Source organism: Pantherophis guttatus, chromosome 1 (genome assembly GCF_059756535.1).
Source record: "Pantherophis guttatus breed Tessera chromosome 1, ASM5975653v1, whole genome shotgun sequence".
NCBI classification, from domain to species: domain Eukaryota; kingdom Metazoa; phylum Chordata; class Lepidosauria; order Squamata; family Colubridae; genus Pantherophis; species Pantherophis guttatus.
Window position 1 is genome coordinate 112,062,580 of NC_142063.1, and position 23,998 is coordinate 112,086,577.

The window sequence follows — 23,998 nt, forward strand, 5'->3', positions numbered from 1 at the left end:
ATATTTAGAAATGCAGCTATCTTATGAGATTCAGTCATTATTCATATTTAAAACTGAAATTCTCAAAGGATGTATGTTAGAATTCATGTTGACCATAGGAATCATCTTGTTCATCTCAACTTTATACTTTATATATGGTGTTTGGTAGTCAGAGTAATGGCACCCTTTTTACCTCCGCTTTTTACATTATGGTTTAAATATTAATATATTTGTATTTTAAAAAAGAAAATGTGAGATGGCCCAGGTAAATAAAGACTGTGGATAGCCCAGAAAATATTAACATTGTCTATTTTAAACTGTCAGTGCTATATTAAATTAGCCTTAGGCAGGGACTTCAACAAACACATTGCAAGTACTAATGTGCCAACAGACATCTTCTTTGTGGCCCCCCAATCTCTATCATATTCTATATTTTTAACAGCCTCCAGAATTATCTATTTTTCAGAGACCTTGTATTCCACATAGACCAACTATATAGGTGCTCTGAGAAAATAAAAATGGAAACTGGATATAAGCAAATGTTTTTGAAATACTGTATACCCATCAGTTCAGAGAAAAGTACAAAAGGAAAGCTGGAGCAGGAGCAAGCAATCTCATTACCATTCTGTATTGTATTGTACAGTACACAATTGAGGGATGTTTTATGAAAGGCCACACCCTTTGTGACAGCCATTTTGTAAACGGGCAAATCAAATGTAGCAGCCATTTTCTCTGAGCAGGTACAACATGATCCCAAAATGTCAGTGTACTTGCTGACCCCAAAAGATTGGGAGTTCTTGGATTGAAAGTTTCCAAACTGTGCTTCAATAAATTCCTATTTATTGGAAATTAGAATTTCCTGGATAAGCATAGTAATGACAGATGAGTTTAATGGTTGAGGGTTTTTTTTTTAAAAGAGTTTATCCCCCTTTAATCTTCACCAAGTGTGAGACCTAATAAATTTGGGTTATATGCTCCATGTGAATTAGAACCTCTAAGACTATGCAACCATACTACCAGTATGCTAATACATGTATGTGGAAGGGGCTAACTCTTGCTTCTTTAGTTTAAAACTCGTATTTTTCTATTTCATTCAGTGAATTTTTTTTAAAGAGGAGGGGCACTTCTGAATAAAACATGTTGAAGTTATCTTAAATGTTAATTATTACTTCTTCCCCCACATGAATAACACCATCTGGGCACAGCCTCCTCATTCCCTACCTTCAGGCAAAAAAACATCTCAATTTAGGCACATCTATGGGACTTAATGAACTGGATTTATTGCATCTAACTTTTGCTCCAAGGATCATGGAAGATAAATTGGGCATGGCAACGCTTAGTGCATTCTTGCAACATACTGTTCCCTCTCAATCACTTCTCAAAATAATGGTAGGGAAGAAGAAACCTCACCTCTTTTTATTATAACCGACAGGACGGCCTTTCATGCAGTCTAAAGACAATTCAGTAAACAGGGGCATTGGGAGACTCATTACCCTAAACATATTACCCTAAAACATGTGTTTTTCACAGCAAAACAGTATTTGACCTAAGGTGCCAGCCTGATGAAATAAACCATTCTGAGAAGATTACTAGACAGTATGTAAAGATATTAATGATTCACGAAATTTGTGCTTGCATCATGGAAAAAGTAAGCTCTGGAAAGGAAAAGAAGTGCTGAGTTTGGTAGTTGAGATGGAAGAAACCCAGGAGGACTCGCAAGGTGGCCCTTTGCCACGGGCGTGAGCGTTAATCAAACGTACGGAGGCGGCCCGTTTGCATTGAAATATAAAGTGAGGAGCCAAGCGCTAATTAAGAGAGGCGCCGGAGAGCCAATGGTGTTTCTTAGAAGCTCGACGGACCAATCAGGTGCCGAAGAGAGCGTTCCAGAACAAGAGGCTTGATTGAGCGCGCTAGATCTTTCTGTTGCTAGAGCTGCTTGCGCTGCCTTCTCCGGGAATAGTGGATTCGTCGAGGAGATCCTTGTTGGAGAAGCACAGAATTTAACTCTGTGGAATAAATGGCTCCTCCGCTGCAGGACACCGGGGTGGGGGCTGTAGGGGGAGAGAAAAAGGCGAACGGGAGCGAAATCTGTTCCCGCCGTTTTTACACGTGGGAAGAAATCGGTCTGCGCACGGGACGGATTCAGCCTCATCTTAAGGAGAAGTGGCTTGTGATTGACAGGAAGGTCTACGACATCAGCAGCTTCTTCAAGCGGCACCCGGGGGGCCACAGGGTGATTTCCCACTACGCTGGTCAGGATGCCACGGTGAGTAGAGCTACGTCTCAGAGTGCTAGTTGAGCAGGGGGAGATCTGAATGGTCAAAAGCGGCACCTATCTCGAAAGAATACAGAAAAACGGACTTGGAAAAGACCTTGGATGTCTTCTAGTCCAACCCCTGCCCAAGCAGGAAACCCTATATCATTCTGGACAAATGGCTGGCCAGTCTTCTTAAAAACCTCCGGTGATGGAGCATCCACTATCTCTGAAGGGAAGCTGCTCTACTAATTAGCTCTCACTGTCAGGAAATTTCTCGGTTGGCTCTCTCTCTTTTTTTTTTTTTAATTTGATTTATATGCCGCCCTTCTCCAGAGACTCAGGGTGGCTTACAATGCGTTAAGCAATAGCCTTCATACTTTTGTATATTTATACAAAGTCAGCTTATTGCACCCACAAACTGGGTCCTCATTTAACCTACCTTAGAAAGGATGGAGGGCTGAGTCAACCTTGAGCCTGGTAAGATTCGAACCTGCAGAAATTGCAGGCAGCTGTGTTAATTACAGGGTGCATTAAACCACTGTACTACCAAGGCTCTTTGATAAGTTTCCCATTTGTTACTTCTTGTTCTGCCTTCAGGTGCTTTGGAGAATAGGTTGTGTGCCCCCCCCCCTTTCTTTGTGACAGCCTTTCAAATATTGGAAGACTGGTATCATGCCATCCCTCATCCTTCTCTTCGTTAGATTAGAGGTTGCAATTCCTGCAACCTTTCATCTTATGTTTCATCCTCCAGCCCCCTAATCATCTTTGTTGCTCTTCCCTGCACTCTTTTATAGCCTCAGCATATTTTTTGTATGGTGGTGATCAGAACTGGATGCAGTATTCCAAGTGTGGTCATACTAAAAAAGCAAGTGCTATCACTTTGTGGGATGTTGATACTATTTTTTTTGGATCTTGAGCCTATCTTCTAAAGAAATTTACAAATTTCTTTAACATTTCTAAATTAAATTTAAATAAATTTGGATTATCTCCCTGTCCTCATTAAATAGAGCTCACTGACAAATTCAAGGATTCATGAGGTTGCTCCCATTTTGAAGGGTTCCTCACTGGGGAATAGTGCCCAGAAATATTCCTTGGAGCTACAGGTGGTTTTGCTTTCATAGTCAGGACTTTTCATACCAGCTTCCTCCCTCATTGCAAATTTGGGTGGTTTCTAAACTCTCTTCTCAGTATAATTTGTTTAAAGGTTTATGCTATCCCAGCCATCTTGGCATAATTCATTTCATACAAACTAATTACTAATTGGTGTTTGACAAGTTTGACAAGTTATTTAAGTCAGTTCTCCTCATTAAAATTCTACTTTATAATTCTTGTTTTAATATATAGTCTGCACTCTTTAGATAGCATTGCTGTTTTAAAAAGTTAGTCTAGCTTCAAAGCACCTATGATGAATATAAAATTCATTGAAATCCAGGAGTAAGGTTGAGTAAAAATGTTTATGATCACAATGTTAGATATGCCATTGTCATTTTTAAATTTTGAACATGGTCTTGGGGAAGCTGATGTTTTAGAGTGTGATGTTTGCCAGGAATACTTTAAAATTATGTAGCTCCAGATTGATGCCCAGCATTTGTAATATCAAGACTGATTTGATCATATTTGAAAATTTTACTAATAAATTATTTTTGACTGCTTGATTAAAGTTTACATAGAGTACGTATTTCCTAACACATGATACATGACATAGAAATACAATTGTAAGTATTGGCTATATGAAGAAACCTTGATTGTAAGGTGCAATGTGATTTACATCTAATAGGAAATACTTTATCAGCAAGATGTTCAGATGACAGTGCTGAAGCTTGCCTATGTTGAAAGAATAGAAGTTACACTGAGAAAATTCATTAGTTTTTAGAAAGCTTATTTAGATCTCTTATTTGCTGTTTGGGAATGGAGAAAGAGCATTGTGTGTGTGTTTGTGTGTGTGTGTAGTTGGGTGAATGAAATCATATGCATGGACTAGTTGATGATAATTTCTTAATAAGAAAGTTTATTGTAAATGCATGATGAGAAGAATTGAGGAAAGATGCTATCTGTTGTCCTGTATGCTCCAAAGTGTCTTTTGCTTTTTTTTTTTTAATTTGATTTATATGCCGCCCTTCACCGGAGACTCAAGGCGGCTTACAATGCGTTAAGCAATAGCCTTCATACTTTTGTATATTTTTACAAAGTCAGCTGGGTCCTCAATTTACCTACCTTAGAAAGGATGGAAGGCTGAGCCTGGCAAGGTTCGAACTTACTAATTGCAGACAGCTGGAATTAAATTACAATGCATTTGTCTTCTGAGCTATCCAGGCTCCTGGATCCAAGTGATACATGATCCCATATGCTTATAAGAAAGTATTTGACCAATAGAAGAATTTGGCTAAACTTCTTAAAATTAGCAAATTAGGTACTCAAGTTACTAGTAATGGTTAAACGTGTGTGTGTATACACATATACACATACATATCAAGTAAATGGAGCTAATGAATTAAGAAGGATGTGGTTGCAGAGCATTTTCTACAATTCATTAAAAGAGATTTATTATTTTCAGACTTCTGTGTAAGCCAAAAAAAAGATTGTGGCTGCTTAAAAGTGATTTATTAAATCAACATGACTCTTTAAACAGCTGCTAGCACTTTTGAGAATTGTGCCTGGAAAACCCAAACCTGCTTAAATGAATAGTGATGAGCTAAATGAGATCCAACACAGTTCTTCTAAATCCTTTTTGAAACTTTTATGACCATCACAGTCAGGATTTCTTAAAAATGAATGTATGTAAGCTTTTGCTGCAGGACATGTTTTAGAATGAGGTGCAGATCCAAGGCTACATGTCCCCAAAAGCTTTGGATACAGCCTCTAAAGATCTCTGAAAATTTTAGCCAAGATTAATTAAAAATATTAAATACCAGTGATTATACTAATTAAACTAAATATGAATGAAACCAAAATTTTGTGTGCTAATTTTTGAATAATGACTCCCAGCTTACCGCTCAAAGTCTGGATGCAGTCAATAGACACTGATTGAATAATGTATACTACTGTTTTAAATTTAAGCTCTTTGTGACTACTTTTCAGTTAAAGTTTAGTTTAAATCCGTGTTTCTCATTCTGTTTAATAACTTTTCTCTCACAGGATGCATTTACAGCATTTCACTTGAATAAGGCTCAACCAACCAAGTATTTGAATTCATTGCTGATAGGGGAACTGGCACATGATCAACCAAGTTCTGAACCCAGCAAAAATGTGAGTGTTGGTAAGACATCAGAATTGGGATGCAGATATATTTCTATACTTTTACAAAAATACAGTGCAGAGAAAATTAAAATCAGAATTCTATTCTATGTTACTGATTGTACACAAGAGATAAAGAACCTGCGTCCTTTAACAGCTACAGTTAGCACAATGAGGGATACTAGAGATCGTAATTAAGCACTAGAAAACCACTGGTTGCCCACTTCTGGTCTTTACTGCACATTACAAATAGTCCCCAAGTTACAACTGCAATTGGGACTAGAATTGCTATTGCTAAGTAATGCAGTTATAAAGTCACGTGACTGTATCACTTAGAGATGGCAATGTAGGCAGTCCAGATTATTGTTGTAACTTCAAACATGAAAGTGGAAGGAATTCCAGGTAAAGTGTGGATGCGGGCAGGAAGCCCAGCATCAACCATATGTAAGTTGGGCGAAGGAGTGCTGCAATGGAGTGCAGAGTCAAAAAGATCACAAGAGAGTGTAGGATGCAGGGAATCTGGGGAAAGAGCGTGCAGGCTGAGTGCATCTGTTCGAGCACAGGGATGCCAGGGAAAGAGCATGTGCTGTATGTGCAAGTGAAGGGGGAGGAGTAGTGGGTGTGGTGAGAATGAAGAAAGGCTGTGGGCAAAGGAGACTTTCCTTACCAACTTGCAAACTTCCCTGCCTGCTTCCCCCTTAACTTTGCTTATGGGAAGCCAGTAGGGAAGCTCACAAGTGGGGATCACATGGATTGCAGAACAGTGCAACTAGTCATAAATGCAAACTCGTTCCCAAGTGCATTATGATGGCTAGAACTTTGAAGACCAGTTGTATGCCTCTTCATTCAGCGCCTTTGTAACTTTGAATATCCTTGAATGAATGATCGTAACTTGAGGACCACTTCTATGTAGTACTGATAAATAGGGATTAGTGGATGGGAGATTACCAGCCCTGTTCACATGAAACAAAATCCAGATTGATGTTATAATACAATTATGGTAAGGTAAAAGGATGAGGTAATATGCCTCACTCTTTTTTCTTTGCCTGAATGTACACTGGACTGCCTTTGAAGAGTACTGTTGTGGCCCGCCAGCAGAGCTGGCAGCAGATTCGGACAGTGAGGAGGTTGGGGAGGAACATGGGCCAGTCCTAGAGTCTGGGGAAGGCTCTGATGAGGCAGAGAGAGGGCCAGGGCCATATGCCAGTTATCAGCTATCCTTGGAGTCAGACATCAGTGAGGCAGACGAACAGCTGGAGCCTGTTCCCAGTGTGCGCATGCACAGAGTTGCCAAACAAAGGGAACAGCTAAAGAACAAGGGTCAACTTGGGAGTAAGGCCACAGGTGGATGATGAATGGCCCTTCCCAGAAGGAATAAAAGAGGAGTGAAAGGGAAGGGGAGTGGAGTGGAGTTTGCAGGAGACAATTAGTTCGCTTAATTGGTTCATGACTCAGAGACTCCTTGCCAAGTTTTGAAAGTATCGGCCTGGCAGTTCTCCAAGCCAGATAAGATCTGTGACTGTAAATTCTCCCTTGAAAGATTTTGCTGGATGTGAATGAGAAGAATTCACAATAACTTAATAAAAAGGGGGTTTTGTCGTGGCAAGGAGTCTGCTCCATGCTCTTGGGAAGCCTAGGTCAGAACAAGTACCTGGACGCTGCGGCTAGTCCAAAATGTAACAGCATGGGCAGTTTTTGTCATTTATTGTTATGCCTATGTAACACTGCTGTTCTGAGAACTATACTAGTTCCCCATAAGCTTCCAGTTACAATTCAAGATGCTGGTCATCATCTGTGAAGCCCTCCATTGCATAAGGCAGTATCCTTTCTCCTATTGTTTCTCCCCTAGATCTAGTTAAAAAAAGCACCCGTGCTGTGGGTGCTCTTCTATTAAGCAAGGTCATCTTTTTGGATCCCAGAGTTGTGCCTTCTCAACGACAGTACCTGTCCTGTGGAACACTGTGCCTCTCACCCCAACATTTGGTGACCTGTTAGCCTTCACAACATATTGAAGACCTGCCTGTTCTCACAAGCATTTAGATCAGGGGAGAAGATGAGCTGTGCTGCTGTTGATGGTTAATAGTTAACCATTTATCCTTGGGCAGGGGAGAGAGTTATGTTTGGGGATGTTGTTTGTTTTTAATCCTGTAAGCCATCCAAAGTCATTTGTATGAGATGGGTAGCCATATAAATGAAGTCTGTCACTGAGAACTTTTTATGTGATGACCTTAATACTTTTTTAAAAGATTAAATAAGAGGAATCAGAGCTGAGTAAGATGGTACAATCAAATTGTTTGTCTTGGCCTCCTTCAACCAGGTACTGTCCAGTGTTTCTTGGATCATGGCTCTGAATTTTGAATAGTAATTACATACAATACAGTATAATACAATACAATACAATACAAACTGAAATAAAGGCACCATACAAATTAGATAGCATCAAGGCGGTTGTCAAAATCTAAAACAATACTAATCAAAAGCTTGGGGAATTACATTTTATAGTCAACATTTCACATCAAAAATGTCATCAAAAAAGCACAACAAAGAATGTTCTTTCTGCGCCAACTCAGAAAGCCCAAATTGCCCAAGGAGCTGCTGATCCAGTTCTACAGAGGAATTATTGAGTCTGTCATCTGCACCTATATAACTGTCTGGTTTGGTTCTGCAACCCAACAAGACAGACACAGACTTCAGAGGATAATTAGAACTGCAGAAAAAATAATTACTACCAACCTGCCTTACATTGAGGACCTGTATACTGCACGAGTCAAAAAGAAAATATTTACAGACCCCTTGCATCCTGGACATAAACTGTTTCAACTCCTACCCTCAAAATGACGCTATAGAGCACTGCACACCAGAACAACTAGACACAAGAACAGTTTTTTCCTGAACGCTATTACTCTGCTAAACAATTCCCTCCACACTGTCAAACTAGTTACTAAGTCTGCATTACTATAAATCTTCTCATTGTTCCTATCACCCATCTCCTACCATTTATGACTGTATGACTGTAACCTTGTTGCTGGTATCCTTAAGATTTATATTGACTGTTTCCTAATATGATTTGATTGCTTATTTATTCCCTATGACTATCGTTAAGTGTTGTACCTTATGATTTTTGAAGAACGTATCTTTTCTTTTATATACACAGAGAGTGTATGCACCAAACAAATTCCTTGTGTGTCCAATAACACTTGGTCAATAAAGAATTCTATTCTATATTATTTGTAGACATGTAATGTATGATTATGGGACTAAGTGTTTTTTTTTCATCTGGAATGATAACTATTGTTGGGTTTTCCCCACAGCAATTGCTTACTAAAGACTTCCGGGAACTGCGATCCACTGTTGAGAAAATGGGACTTCTGACACCAAACCTCCTGTTTTTCTATCTGATTTTTCTTCATATTATATTGTTGGATATTGGTGCCTGGTTGATAATCTGGCATTTTGGCACATCTTCAATACCATTCTTCACAGGTGTTGCATTCTTTACTATTGCTCAGGTATGGTATGGATCTTGTCATGTAATAAAAATTGGTATCTTTTTCTGTATATGTGGAGGATCTAAAGAATTTCACACATTTCACTAAAGTGAGACACAGGATAACTAACTACAATAACACTAGATTTGGGAGGGGGTTTTCTGTAATGCAAGAGCATTATTCTTTGTGTCACATGACATAACAGTCTTAGCATTTTGGATATTTTCGCACAGCTTTGCAATTTAATGGCAGTACAGTTGGCACCTGGTTTCGAAGTCAGAATCAAATTACATGTTCATTCTTAAAAAGGTTTTTTTTTTTCCCCCAGGGCCAATTGTCCTGGCTCCAACATGATTTGGGTCATCTTTCAGTCTTTAAAACATCCAAGGGGAACCATGTTGCCCATAGGATTGTCTTGAGTCTACTGAAAGTAAGTATCCTGACCTTTACGGAGACTTCCTTTTTTGTCATCATACGATCTTAAAGTCTACTTTTCTTTCTCCTTTCTTCTAGGGATTTCCAGCCAATTGGTGGAATACTTTGCATTTCCAGCATCATGCCAAACCGAACTGCTTTCGTAAAGACCCTGATCTCAACATGCATCCCATTGCATTTGCCCTAGGGACGAAACTAGCTAGAGAGGTATGGAGAGCGTATTATTGAAAAGCAACTTTAAAAGAGCAAATAGAAAACACTGGAGGCAATAAATCGTCAGTATCTGTGTTTTGTGTTTACCAAGCCATTTTGTTGTTTTTACTTTTTCTTTTAAACCTAATTTGATTTACTTTTACTGAATCCTTTTGTTTGATTTATTGTTATGGGTAGTCCTCGTTTGGCACAATTGGTTGCTAAGTGAAACCACAACTGTACTTAGGATCTTATTTCAGCTATCTTTTAGGCTTTAACATTTGCAAGTAGTTTTTGTTTAGTGACCACAATTGGAGCCAGCAACTTGGTTGTTAAGCAGAATGGTCACTAAGTGAAACTGAAGTGCTTATGATTTTGCTTCAGTTTTCCTTTGCTTTATAGACCTGCAAAAGTTGTAGATGCAAGGATTGGTGACAAGGATGGAGTTTGAGATATTAATGCGAAGTGTGCATAAGGCTGCAACTTTCAGCTACAAATCTCTTTTTTGTCTTTCGTCATGATGTTGATGATGATACTGATGTATTAATTTTTTTTACCACCTAATTCTCAAGGACTCTGGGCACCTCACAACAATCAAACAAATTACAATAAAATACATAAAACATAAAAAAATGAAGATAAAAATTGTCAAGCACAATGAAGCAAGATATCTCCCTCATCACAGGCCTGGGTAAAAAGCCAAATCATCAAAAACTCTTCTTAACAACAACAGAGTAGAGGTCATCTAGATCTTAAGGGGAAGTCTCATCCCAGAAGGCAATCTCTGCTACAGAGAAGACATATTTCCAGAGTTCTGAGAGGTGGCATTGTTTATTTGAAGGAACCTGGAGCATGTCAAATTGACTAGACAAATATTATAGGAGACAGCTGGTCCCTCAGATAGCCAGGCCTCAGATGTAGGGCTTTATAGGTAACAACCAGCACTTTGAATCACACTCAAGCAAACCAGCAAGCAGCGCAGCTTGCAAAGCAGAGGTGTTACATGGGCATTCCAATGCAAGCCCATTACTGCTCATCCTGCCACAATCTGGATCAGTTAAAACTGCTCCCTGAGGAACCTTAAAGGGGTACTTTCTCTATTTTGCAAGGGCAGCACTATGTACATAGCTTTGGAATAGTTAGACTATGGGATGACTAGGGCATGAGTGAAGGTTCCTCTCTCCTGGATTTAGGAAAGGGCACAATTGGTGCATCAAATGGAGTTTTTCAAAGACCTTCCTAGCCACAGCTGACACCTACTGTTCAAACAGGAGCTCCAAATCCAAGTAAACCTCCAGATTGCATACTAACCCTAACAACATAAAAGATCGAATATTCCCAGATCTGGGCAGTGCAAATAGCCACTTATAGCCACTCAGTCTTAGTAGGATTTCAGTTATCTTAAATCTTCCTTCAGCTCTCTTAGCTGCAACTGATTCAGAATGCAGTGGCATAGGCAGTAATGGGTACAATAGCAGTAGTTTCATACAACATCATTGCTATATGAACTATACTGGCTTTCAGTAGGCTTCTGGGTGCAATTCAAGGTGCAAGATCAGTATGGCATAGGGCCAGGTTATTTGTAGGATCATCTTATCCCTGGTAGTTTCTACCCACCCTACTACTATGACAGGATGGGCATATTTTGAGTTCCTTGGGTAAACTGCCATCTGGAGGGGCCTCAAAAGGGTACCTTCTCAGTCATGGTGCCTGCATCATGAAACAGCCTTCCCTGGGAGCTGCAGATAGATTTTGGAAAAGCAGTGATGACTTGGCTTTTTCCCCAGGCAAGTTTTACCAGGCCTCAATATTGTTTAAATAATTGGGGGAAGGGGGGGTTGTTTTGATTATTTATGGTAGCATCAAATATCCATATCTGTCTATCCCAGGTCCTTGGAAAGGACTCATAGGTAGACAGAAATGCCAAATCCAGTCTGAACATCTCACTGACTATGCAATAAACCAATACAAAGAAGAGGGGGTCAATCTATTTTCCAAAGCACCTAAAGGATGGAAACTAATCAAGGAGAGAACCAACCTAGAACTAAGAAACTTCCTGATGGTTAGGACAATTAATGGAACGACATGCCTACAGAGCTTGTAGGTACTCCAACACTGCAAATTTTTAAGAGGAAATTGGACAACCATTTGGTATAGGGTTTCCTGCTTGAGCAGTGGGTTGGACTAGAAGACCTCCAAAGTCCCTTCCAGCTCTGTTATTCAAAAATAATATAAAATAATAACCGAGTCTGCAAACCGTACTTTGAGATACCACAAAGACAGGTTATAAAAAACCATCTAAGCCTTCTCCTTGAACAGGAGATATAGTACCAATAATAACTATTATTATCTCAGTCTTAATTAAGATTTTTATCCTTTCATCCTCTGTATTAAATTAAATGCAACGATAGATATAAATACAAAACTTTTTTATCTTCCTGCCTGGCCTAAATGCTTCAGGAGTCATAGCAGATGGCTCTATAGGTTGTATTATTCCAAGAGGCAAAATAGGAGGTGATGGACTTATGAGGATTGTTACGAGCAAAATATTATTTTAACTTTGTTAATTAGAAAAAAATACAAATTGTTTTAAAAGAGTGCAATAAACCTCTGCAAGATTTAAGGCATCCATTTTACCCCTCCAAACACACAACATCTGAACATTTTGGCCCTGCTCACACTAAGCAGCTGCCCACAGTCCATGGGTCACACTAACATAAATAATGAAAGGAGCATAAGGAAATTCATCTCTGTTGCTTGAATGAACTGCTGATGTCCCTTTCTTCATAGCTCGGATTGCGGAAAAAGAAGTTCATGCCTTACAATTATCAACACAGGTACTTCTTCAGTAAGTATCGCTGTCACAGAAAAATACCACATACCCATTATTTACAGTAATTGCACTGCCTCTTCTGATTTTTAGGATGGGGAGCTATAGGTTACAGCATATAAGATAGTGAATTTGCAAATCAAAGGCTATAATATAATCAGAGAAGACTTATATGTTGAGATCCAAGATGAAAATGACAGTTGACAGTGTCATATCATAAGAATTTGGGAACAAAGATAAATGGTAACATCAGAAATGGAGAGTGAGAAGGTGACAAATTATATGCTGGTTTATGACCGCAATAAAGATTGATTTGATATGAGACGCTGAAGCATCACAACAGAAAAAGATAAGATTGAAGGAATATAGAATAATAAGTACTTTATCACCTGGTGAAACATGTTAGTTTTTGAATTTATTAAATTGAACTATGAATAGAACATAGTTCTGAAATAACAGAAATATAAGCCAAATGAGAAAGTGTAGGATGTACTATAACAATTACAACTTGGTCAGAAGAAATAGGGCAGAAGAGTGAATAAGTATGTTTTTAAAGAGATGTATATTTCTTCTCCTTGTTTAACAGTAATCGCACCGCTTTTAATGATTCCCTTCTTCCAGTTCTCCATATACCATGCTACAATCAAACGCAGAGAATGGGTGGTAAGTATGCCAACCTAGGGATATGCACAAATGAGAAAAAAATGTTTTAGACCTACACGTCATCATGTTCTGGAAATTCTGTTGAACTACTTTGGATCGGCTCCAGTTTGACAGAACTGAAACCTAGAGTGCTTTGATTACTCCCTATTTCAGATGAAACAAAATCTGGATATGACAAGTGTTTGGGGCAGGGGCTGGTGTTTTTTTTCCTACTGCCTGCCCCCCACTTCCAGCTTATTTTTATCCCTTGGCTAATAGGCTGCTGATCTAGCATGGTATGTCCCAGTGGCCAATTTACTTTATTATCTTCCCTTTTTACCTCCCTCCCCTGCCTCCTGTCAGGCACTACCACCAGCAAACATTATTTTTTCCCAAGGCCTCAATCTCTTAACTTTTTCTGCCCCCAAAAAGTTGTATTTACATTCATTCCTGGAGTGAAATAGTTCCACTGTGGTTTAATTTGCCTATTCTCCATTCTCCAAAAGCCTATAGTGCTAATGGGAGCTTATTTTCTAAGAAATATTGTAGCATAGGATTACTAATAGAAAATACTGTCTTTTCTCTCTTTCTTCTGAAACAGGATCTAGCCTTGATTGTCACTTACCAGATCAGAGTCATCCTTATCTACATGCCCATTATGGGATTTAAGTGTTTTATGGCATACTACTGGCTGTCCAGGTAACCCCAACTTTATTTTTTCTTAAATAATTATCATCAATTACTGATAAAATACTACTCATGAAACAGAAGTGCCATATGACCACATTCTGGATCACAGGAAACTTCCAAGTGATTTTCAAGGACAGCCCCACATATGAGATAACTAAGGCATGAATAATTGTGAGGACGGCTTCCTGGTGCAGAAAGGGGCATAAATCCTGTACAAGATAAACCTGTGCAAAAACCTAGCCACAACTAACAACTTGTTCTTTGAGCAGGAGCTGAGTGTCCAGCATACCCACCAAATTGTGCACTAGTTATATCTGGAGAAGCTCAGCTCCATTCAGAACTACAGACAGAAAATCCCCAGACTTAGAAAGTCCATGTACCCACACCACACATTTGGTCTTGTTAGGGTTGCGGTTAACTCTGCCTCCCAGCCCCCCTTCAAACTTCCACAGCTTGTAGGCACTGGAAAAAACATCTTGACAACATCATTCATCCAACCAAAGGTCAAAATATTCAGCAGAGTACTATTAATGTATGGATGATATCTGACCCCCTGGTGACAGATGAACACCTTTCTTCTAAGTGGCACATTGCTCAGTATGTAGCTTTACTGAAAACATTTTGGAAAGTCAAACATACAATTTATGTGTCTTCGTTATAATGAACTCTGCTACATCCATAGTATTACGTGAAAGGGTGCTTAGCAAAAAAATTAATTTGACACTATATTGGACTTTGCAGATTACTAGAAGCAGCTTGGTTTATCTGGGTTTCACAAATGAATCACATTCCAATGAATATTGACTATGACACAAACATGGACTGGGTATCTACCCAGGTAAGTCTATTTCCTCTTGTTCAAAGCATTGATTTTTGAGATTGATCATTGAATGATTTGGGAAACCGATTACAAATTGGGGATAGGAGAAAAGTTTTAATTTTATATTTTCCAAACATGACAGTCCACGAATTCATACAAATTCAGTCCATGAATTCATACCCATGCATTCCATCGAAACATATTTCTGCATAGCTTGGCATCACATTCAGCCTCTCTTTCTAAAAGAAATGTCTAGGAGAAATATAATTTAAAAGTAACAACCGGCAGATATAAAACAACACAACCACAAAAAACACAAGGAAAATACAAGCTAACTGTGAAAGATTGAAATTCTGTGGTCGGTCAGTACAGAAACTGAAGTAGGTTAAAAAAAAATAAACCAGTTTAGTGAAAGGCAACTTTTTATCATTCTAGTGTTAGGTACCTCTGGGAAAGGTGGGATTAAACATGGAAAGGCTTGGAAAATGTCAGGAAAATAGTGGAAAAATTCAGGGATGAAAAGTTTTTCTTTTCCTATTTTTTTTTTCTAGCCTCTTTTTCTCTTTAAAACTGGACAAATGTTTTGGAAAGAATAAAGAGCCAGTAATGAATAAGTGTAATAACACAAGAAGCTCATATATTGCTATCCTTCATGCCCAACAAATAATGTCTATTAACTTGTAATGCTTGTGATTATTTTGGATATCAGAGCAATGCTGTTCCTGTGCACAGGAAAATTTAAAGACTGCTGAACTTCCATGGGAAAGGTGTTCCATACGGCAGGGGCTGTCACGAAAAAGGCTTACTTCCTAGATCCCGTAAGATGACAATGTTTAAGGGAAGGAACTAGGAGCATGCCCAACCTATCTAATCTGGCAAGATGGGTAGATCCTGCAGATAACCTGGCCCTGTACCAGGGTGAAATCCAAATTTTTTCCCTACCAGTTCTGTGGGCGTGGCTTGGTGGGCATGGCAGGGAAGGGATATTGCAAAATCTCCATTCCCACCCCTCCTGGGGGAAGGATATTGCAAAATCTCCATTCCCACCTCACTCTGGGGCCAGCCAGAGGTGGATTAGTAGTTCTGTCAGATTTTGTATATCTCAAAACTTGGGTGAGTTGTTCTTGCCTTAAAATAAATTCCATTTTCATGTGAGAAAGGGAGGGAGGGAGGGAGGGAAGGTAGGAGAGCATGTTTTGTCTTGGGCAAATACAAGGGTATGGCTTAAATATGCAAGGGGAGGTATTGCTTAAAACCAGATATGTTCCACATGGGTTACTACATGGTCTAACCAGGAGAGGAAGTAGCAGATATCTGTACAAACATAACCCAAAGATTGGGGAGCTACAGAGTGGCTGCCTCAGGGTGAATACAACAGACTGGAATTTCAGAAAAAAACACAAAAAAAAAAGCTCAAAAACCAAATGGAAATAATAAAACACAGACTGACCCTACTTGAAAAAGAAGAAGTAGCATGCAAAATTAAGAGTATAAAACAAAACTTTTTAAAAAATGCCAATAAACCAGGAAGATGGTTGGCATATAAATTTAAAAAAGGAAAAAAAAAACCAGATACAAAGCTTGATAGACAAGAAAGGTACATTACAACTTCAAAATGACAGCAAAAAAATAATAATCCAGAACTACTATGAAAATCTGTATGATCAAGAGGAATTTATTTTATCGGAGGATAAAATAAAATAATATCCAGAAGAGGCCGGGTTACCTAAAGTCTCTGAAGAAATGAGATCTACACTAAATGAAAGGATAACAATGTTTGAATTAACAGAGGCAATTAAGAGACAGAAGAAAAATAAAATTCTAGGACCAGATGGCTTACCGGCAGAATTCTATAAACAATTACAAGACCCCTGGGACTGATATTACTGGAAATGTACAATGAACTCTTACTAAAAGCTAAAATACCAAAATCCTGGATGGAAGCAAATATCATCCTCATACCAAAAGAAGATGCAGACTTATAGCAAATTAAAAACCATAGGCCCATCTCACTTTTAAATGTGGGCTATAAAATTTATACATCAATAATAGCTGAAAGATTGAAGAGATTCCTGAATGAATTTATACATTCAGACCAGAATGGTTTCCTGCCAAATAGACACATTTAAAATAACATGAGAATAATTCTGAATACATTGGAATATTATGAAGCACAACCAGAAAAATAAATGGTACTGATGTTTCTTGGCGTGCAAAAAGCATTTGCCAATGTAAACTGGAGATTCATGATACTGCAGCTAAAATACATGAAATTTGGGGAAAATTCACCCAATATGATCAATATACACAAAACAGACTGCAAAAGTGTTTGTGAATGGGGACATAACACAGAATATTAATATTAAAAGAGGCATAAGACAAGGATGCCTATTGTCCCCCTTATTATTTATTTTGACTCTGGAAGTGTTAAATAGAAACATCTGCCAAGATATAGAAATAAAAGACATGGAGGTAAAAAAAGAACAGTACAAACCACAAACTTTTTTAGAAGATTTGGTGTTTATTATAGAAGAACCGCAAGAAATGGGACCCAAACTAATAAAGAAAATAAAAGACTATGATGACATTGCAGGATTGAAAATAAACAAAGAGAAAACTAAAATCTTAGTTAAAAAATCTTAGGAACAGAAAAAAGATTTAATGGAAAAGATAGATATTCAAATAGTTTAAAAAGTAAAATATTTGGGAATGCATCTATCAGCGAGATGTGTAACTATAAAAGAAGACAATTACTTAAAATTAACACAGCAAATTAAATTGAATCTGGAAAAGTGGAAATATCTGTAATTATCACTGTTAGGAAGAATAGCCACCATCCAAAATGAATATCTTACCAAGTTCCAAACTTTATCTTACTTGTTCCAATCAATTCCAGAAGGCAGAAAGGCAAGAATTAGGTTGAAATTAATGCAAGACTCTATCAATAGAGGAGGTTTTGGGTTGCCAAACTGGGAACTATATTATCAAGCAGCTGCCCTTACCTGGCTAAAAGAATGGATAACCCTGAGACATAGACGATTACTTGTACTGGAGGGACACGACTTACAACTGGGGTGGCATGCCTTTCTATGGTATGAGTATGATATGAGAAATATAAAGCATATAAATACTTTCAGAGACACTACATTACAAATGCCCTACTCTCAGTATGGACAAAAATCAAGGAAAAACACTACTTGTGAAATACCAGTCTAGCTCTCCACGATGGAGGCACTAACATACCCAAATGTGATGGACATGGGAAAAATTGTAAGATACAAAGATATTTTAAATGAGAAGGGAGAATTGAAAAACCAACAAATTGAATAACCAAGGAATAAATTTAGCATGGTGGCCGCATGCACAGATACAATCTAGATACCATAAAGATGCCAGAACATGATTTTTATAAAGAACCAACAGAATTGGATCAAATTTTAACAGGACCAGAGGATAAACTGATTTAAAAATTCTATAGTTGTTTATTGACTACTAGAATGGAAGAGAAGCAAGTAAAAGAAACTATGATAGCATGGGCTAAAAATTTTGGGTATTCCATTGAATTGGACAAATGGCAAAAGTTTGGGAGAGAAACTATAAATTGACATTGTCGACTGCATATAAAGAAAATTTATACAAAATGTTTTATAGATGGCACTTCCCACCAGCAAGATTAGCCAGAATGTTTAAGGGTATGTCTGCCAAGTGCTGGAAGTGTAACAAAATCCCACACATGTATTAACACGTGGTGGACATGTTCAAAAGCAAAAAAATACTGGATTAAAATACATACCTGATTAGAAAAAATGATAAACGAACATATAGATTTAAAACCGGAAATATTCCTGTTGGGCATCATACCAGACAAATACAGTAAAAGAAATGCATATTTAATAGTACAAGTGTTAACAGCGGCCAGAATCGTGTTCACACAACATTGGAAGGGTGAGGAGATCCCCACAGAAAAAAGATAATAACAAAAATTTTAGAATGTGCAGAAATGAATAAACTAACATTTGAAATTAAAGAAAAAGAAGATACTGAATATTTTGAGGTATGGGATCTGTTCTATCAATGGTTAAATAAGAGAAACAGAAGTTAGAATCTTGAAGATTACAAGAGAAAGATTAATCTCACTATTAGGGTTGCTTACTGTAACTTATTAATTTTGATTATTAGTACTAATTAATATGAATTAATGTTATGAGGGAAAAGCACTGTTATTATGAAGCTACCATTATAGAATACTATTATTATGATTTTGATGACTATTACTCCAAAGGACTGCAGACACTGATTTGTTAGGATTTTAACACATTGTTTTTTATGTTGGAATATGTTTGAAGGTTTAGAATTGTGAGCCTCCTAGAATCTGGTAATCTGGGGGCATAAAACATTTTGAAGTAAATGAATAAATACAAATAATAGCAAAATACAGGCCTATCTTCTGTGGATACAGTTAATGCTAGTGAGAGATAAAACAGATCCAGATCTCCAGCTAGGCATTTCACCAGATGTTCCATTGGAATAAAAATTAGAATGAAGTATCAGAATGGAAATATAAAATACGTTTGTGAAACAAGAAAAAAATATCCTTTCTTTGTTTTCCCACAGCTCCAAGCAACATGCAATGTGGATCAGTCATTTTTCAATGACTGGTTCACCGGTCATCTGAATTTCCAGATTGAACACCAGTAAGTAAAATCCTTAGCAATAGCACTTAGACTTATATACCGTGTCACAGTGTTTTACAGCCCTCTCAGCAGTTTACAGAGTCAGCATATTGCCTCCAACAATCTGGGTCATTTTACTGACTTCTGAAGGATGGAAGGCTGAGTCAACCTTGAGCCTGGTGAGATTTGACCTGCCAAATTTCAGGCAGCTGGCAGGCAGCAGAAGTAGCCTGCAGCACTGCATTCTAACCACTGCAGCTCCTTAAGATGATATGACTTTGTAAATAATTATAAATGTCTCTGGTAAATATAAAACTCCTTGCAGTGAGTTTAACCTTCTTTTGAGACTATAAAAAAACCAAGAGAATTTTTTATTTAAATGTTCAAGAATTATTTGCAAGAAGCTTAATTAAACAAAGATATAAGAAAGTTTTAACAAACTTGGACAAAGGCACAGCCCTTTTTTTATATGCTTGTTATTTTTTATTAAAGTTCTTTGATATATACTTCATTAAATCAGTTAAAGAGAACAGCTCGGCATACGAATGCTTGCTATCTTTAAAGAATGCATACATTTGAGGGATTCTACCAGGGTGAAATCCTACCGGTTCGGACTGGTTCGGGCGAACCGCTAGGGATTATGGGCATCAGTTTGCCAAACTGGTAGTAATTACCCCTCCTTGGGCCCCACCCACGCCTGGCTGGTCGCAACTCAACTCTTGGCCGCTTGATATTCCACAGAATTCAATGTTAAATGCAGCAGAGAGAATGCTAACTTTTCTCCTCCAATCAGAACAGAACTGCTGCAGCCTGTCTCTTTAAGGTAGTCCCCAGGAGGGAGGGGGCCAGGAGGGAACTATAAAGGGAGCAGCAGCTCTGTTCTGAATGGAGGGAGAAAAGTTAGCATTCTCTCTGCCACAGAATTCAATATTAAATGCAGCAGAGAGAATGCTAACTTTTCTCCCTCCATTCAGAACGGAGCTGCTGCAGCTTATCACTTTTAAGGTCGTCCCCGGGAGGGGGAGGGGAGGGAGCAGCTGGAATGGAGCTGTTTTTGTGAAAGGCAGGAAAATAGGGAAGGGGATTTTCCTGCCTGTCATCCATTCCTCAATCTCAGCACAGACTGAGGGAAAGATGGTAGGCAGGAATATTCCCCTCCCCATTTTCCTGCCCTTCGCGACAAGGATAGCTGGGAGGGGAGCGGCCGGTGAGGAGCTCCTCGATGTGAGTGATGTTAAGTTGGCCACACCCACCCAGTTACATGACCTCCCCCCAACAAGCCACGCCGACAGAACCGGTAGGGGAAATTTTTTAATTTCACCACTGGATTCTACACAACAAAATATAAGGTAGGGGCTCAGACTAGGAGTCTTTGGAAATATGTTAATTGTGGCTGAAAGAAGGAAATAAAGGGAAGAACAAAGTGGTTTGTCTTTTTCTTTTGCCTGCTTGGGACATTTTCTGAAAAAAAATTGCTACTAAAAATGGCAACAAAGGGCAGAAGGGGTGTGCTAGAATAGTCAGCTACAGAAGATACACTTCAGAATATTTTTCAACAAACGGAATAAATTTTATCAGATGGGAAATAAAATGAATGTTTTTGAAAGAAAAGATGAAATATTTCTAAAGTTAAGAAGAGATGAAAATTGGTGTTAAAAAAATCTGGAGAGGTAAAAGAAATCATTAACTGAGTGAAAATTTTAGAAAATCAAAAGTTCAACGCAGAGAATTGGATAATTTGACTATTGGAATTGAAAGAGAAAGAATTCTGTTTGAGATTTAGAGCTGTCCGGACATTCCAATGAAAACATTACAGAGTATCTTATTAAAAAGTGTTGACAATTTTTTTTGAATGTAGAAGAGGAAGATAGGGAGGCAAAATAAATTACAGATATGGTATATGAAGAATGCGCCTAGAGAGGTTTTAGTTAATTTTGTTAGATATATGACAACTGCAAGGAGATTATTTTATGCTCCAAAATGGAAAGGCTTGTCACTGCACACTATGGAGGAATGGCTGGTGAAGATGATGAAACCAATGGAGATGGCAAAATTAACTTCATTGATTTTTTTTTTAAAAAAAACTATCTACATTTATGGCTGACTGAAAACTTTTGCTTAAAATGGGAAAAATGCATTATGATTTGTGGTTTTGATTATTAGGAAAAAAAATTGGATAAGAGAAAAATGACCTTTTTGTAGTATAGAGTAAGTGATAATTGTGAAATTGTACCTATATTTGCTGCATAGGAAATTGGAAGCTCTTCTTTCTTTCTTTCTTAGTTTGTGTTTAGTTTTTATGTTATCTGTGAATCTTTTCGTCAGCTTTATTTTTAAAAAAAATAAATCAAAACTACTTTTTTATTTCTCTACAGCCTTTTCCCCACAATGCCTCGCCACAACTATAGTAAAGTGGCTCCCCTTGTGAAATCCCTCTGTGCCAAGCATGGTATTACCTATCAGAGCAAGCCCCTACTTACAGCCTTTGGAGACATTTTGCGGTAAATATGGCAAGAATTTTATGAATTCTGGTTTGACAAGAGAAAACAGTAAAACATGTAAAACAGTTAATCAGCTGAAGCGGATAAAGGGGCAACTGAACAAAGCTAAATTGATGTCTCCTTCACATGGTCTATATAGTGGTGGCAAATCAAGGACACCTTGCCCATGTTTCATTGTGTGGTGCCTAATAAAGGCAGCTCCTTGAAATCTGGAGCTTTGCTAGGCAGTAGATTCCTGATAGTAAGAACTGCAATAGCACCATAGATCGAATAGATATGATAGTAATGGCTATGTAATCTCGAAATCTTACTGAAATAAATCATCTTTAGAGCATGATTTAAAACAAATGACTCACCAGAACAAGAAATTCCAGAGTCAGAGATCTGGTTCCTTGCATCCTCCAGCTATGCTTCTGATGGGAATGAAAGACAACATATATTCTCACATTATCTTAGCAATTATGTAAGATCAGGGCAATGATGGTCAGAATGCCTGTTTCTTCATATTAGGGGAACGATCATTGTGACACAAGTGGAAATTTTCCCTCACTCAATTGCAGTGGGAAAAGTCTCTCCATGTATACCGATTAATGTGCACAGAGATGACAATCAAAGAAATATAAGGGGGTAATAAAGATGTTGAAGGATTGGGAAGGCACATATTGTGGCACATACTCTTCCTCCCCTCTCTGTGTAATCAAAGACCTGTACACTGTCTTACAGATCTCTTAAGGTCTCTGGCGACGCCTGGCTTGAAGCATATCTGCATGGATAAACATTTTGAGAATGAACTCCATCCCAATGAAGATGCATCACACACTAGAGGGCAGCTGGTGGACTAAGGAAGAATGTGGGGTCTAGTGGGTAAATAAGCTAAGTGATAGTTTTGCTGGGATGGGATAATTGTGATACTTTGCTTCATCCTCTGTACAGTGTTTCCTTGGATCTGTATTCTGTTTGTACTGTGGCATTTGGGGGATATGCGAAAGGTGAATTAGTGCCCTTGTATTTCACTTGTTGCTTCTATGAGATTGAAACTTGGCTTTCTTTTTCCTTGTTTTGGGGAAGTTTGTCAGATGGGAGATGCAAAGAGTTTAGAACAGAAAAATGAAGTAATGAGAAGAAAGAAGATAAAAATACAGTTTGTGAATAACATGTTACATGTTACTTGAAGGACAACTGAAGTTTTAGGGATAGTTTGCAAGGTCCAGTTTCTCTTGAAAGAGCAAAAGTCTTAGTTAAAAAAAAAAACAACCTGTTGAGTATTTGAAGTTTGAATCTTCAAACATATTGCAAAAAAAAAAGAATATTAGTTTGATTGGTTATGTTTTTAATGTTCTTAAGAAGGAGAAAAAATGAATTCCTTAAATGTGATCCAAACCATAATTTTTGGGAGGATTGTTTTACATCCAAATGGAAATCAGCAAGACCAAACAGCTTCCATTCTGTCGAAGTTCCATGTCATACCTTAACCAGAAACTGTGACCCCCACCTCCATGTCAATTCTTGAGCTTCATCAGAAATAGCACAGTTGATGCTCAAGTGAATGCACATTCAACTCAGACCCTTTAGCTTACACACTTTTTAAAGTGTATGTTAGAAGGAAGGATGACTCTTCCACTGTATTGTGGACCACAGCCTCTGGAAAGTTAAGACTTGAGGTCATGACATTTGTCTGGCACAGGATTGATTGAAATTAATTCTTTGTTAAATATCTGTTGCATTAATGTGTGATTGATGCTCTTCTTTGATCCTTTAACACAGTTCTCTTAAGATGTACACCACTTCATGTGTACTTATTTTATTTATTTGTATCTTTTAATATATTTCATGAACTGATTTGACAATGTGTGTGTGATTGTCTTTTTATTCAATAGTATAAATTTGAACAGGAATGGAAAGATGAAACTTTTTTATGATTTTGGAGAATATTATAATTTCCTTGAAATATATTAAACACCAGGAAGTAGGAAAATGGGGAAGATACTTTTTTTCTGCAGTTATCTCAATATCTAAATTTGAAAAGCTTAGTCCCATACAACAGATTGCACTGGAGCAGATTATCGGTACATGACTGCTCTGGGATAACAGAATCTCAATTACTGTAGTGCAACATTAAATAGGCAAAAAAAGTTGACACTGCAAATACGTAATTACTGTGTAAAATTATTTTTAAAGAGGGATTTGTTATGAATTTAAAATGTTGCAAAAGTAGAAGCAAACATAATGCCACATAAGTCTATGAGTTCTTTAGCTT

At 37.9% G+C, this 23,998-nt stretch overlaps 1 protein-coding gene across 1 annotated transcript; it reads left to right on the top strand.

Moving 5' to 3' along the window:
• Positions 1 to 716: 716 nt before the first annotated feature.
• Positions 717 to 23,588, top strand: LOC117667030 (acyl-CoA (8-3)-desaturase-like). Its single transcript, XM_034420175.3, has 12 exons — positions 717 to 2,245; positions 5,372 to 5,482; positions 8,782 to 8,979; positions 9,287 to 9,388; positions 9,472 to 9,600; positions 12,376 to 12,433; positions 13,002 to 13,078; positions 13,659 to 13,756; positions 14,489 to 14,585; positions 19,182 to 19,261; positions 21,616 to 21,741; positions 22,465 to 23,588. Exons 1-12 carry the CDS (start codon positions 1,997 to 1,999, stop codon positions 22,514 to 22,516), a joined length of 1,377 nt encoding a protein of 458 aa, XP_034276066.1. The 5' UTR covers positions 717 to 1,996; the 3' UTR covers positions 22,517 to 23,588.
• The last annotated feature ends 410 nt before the right edge of the window (positions 23,589 to 23,998 follow it).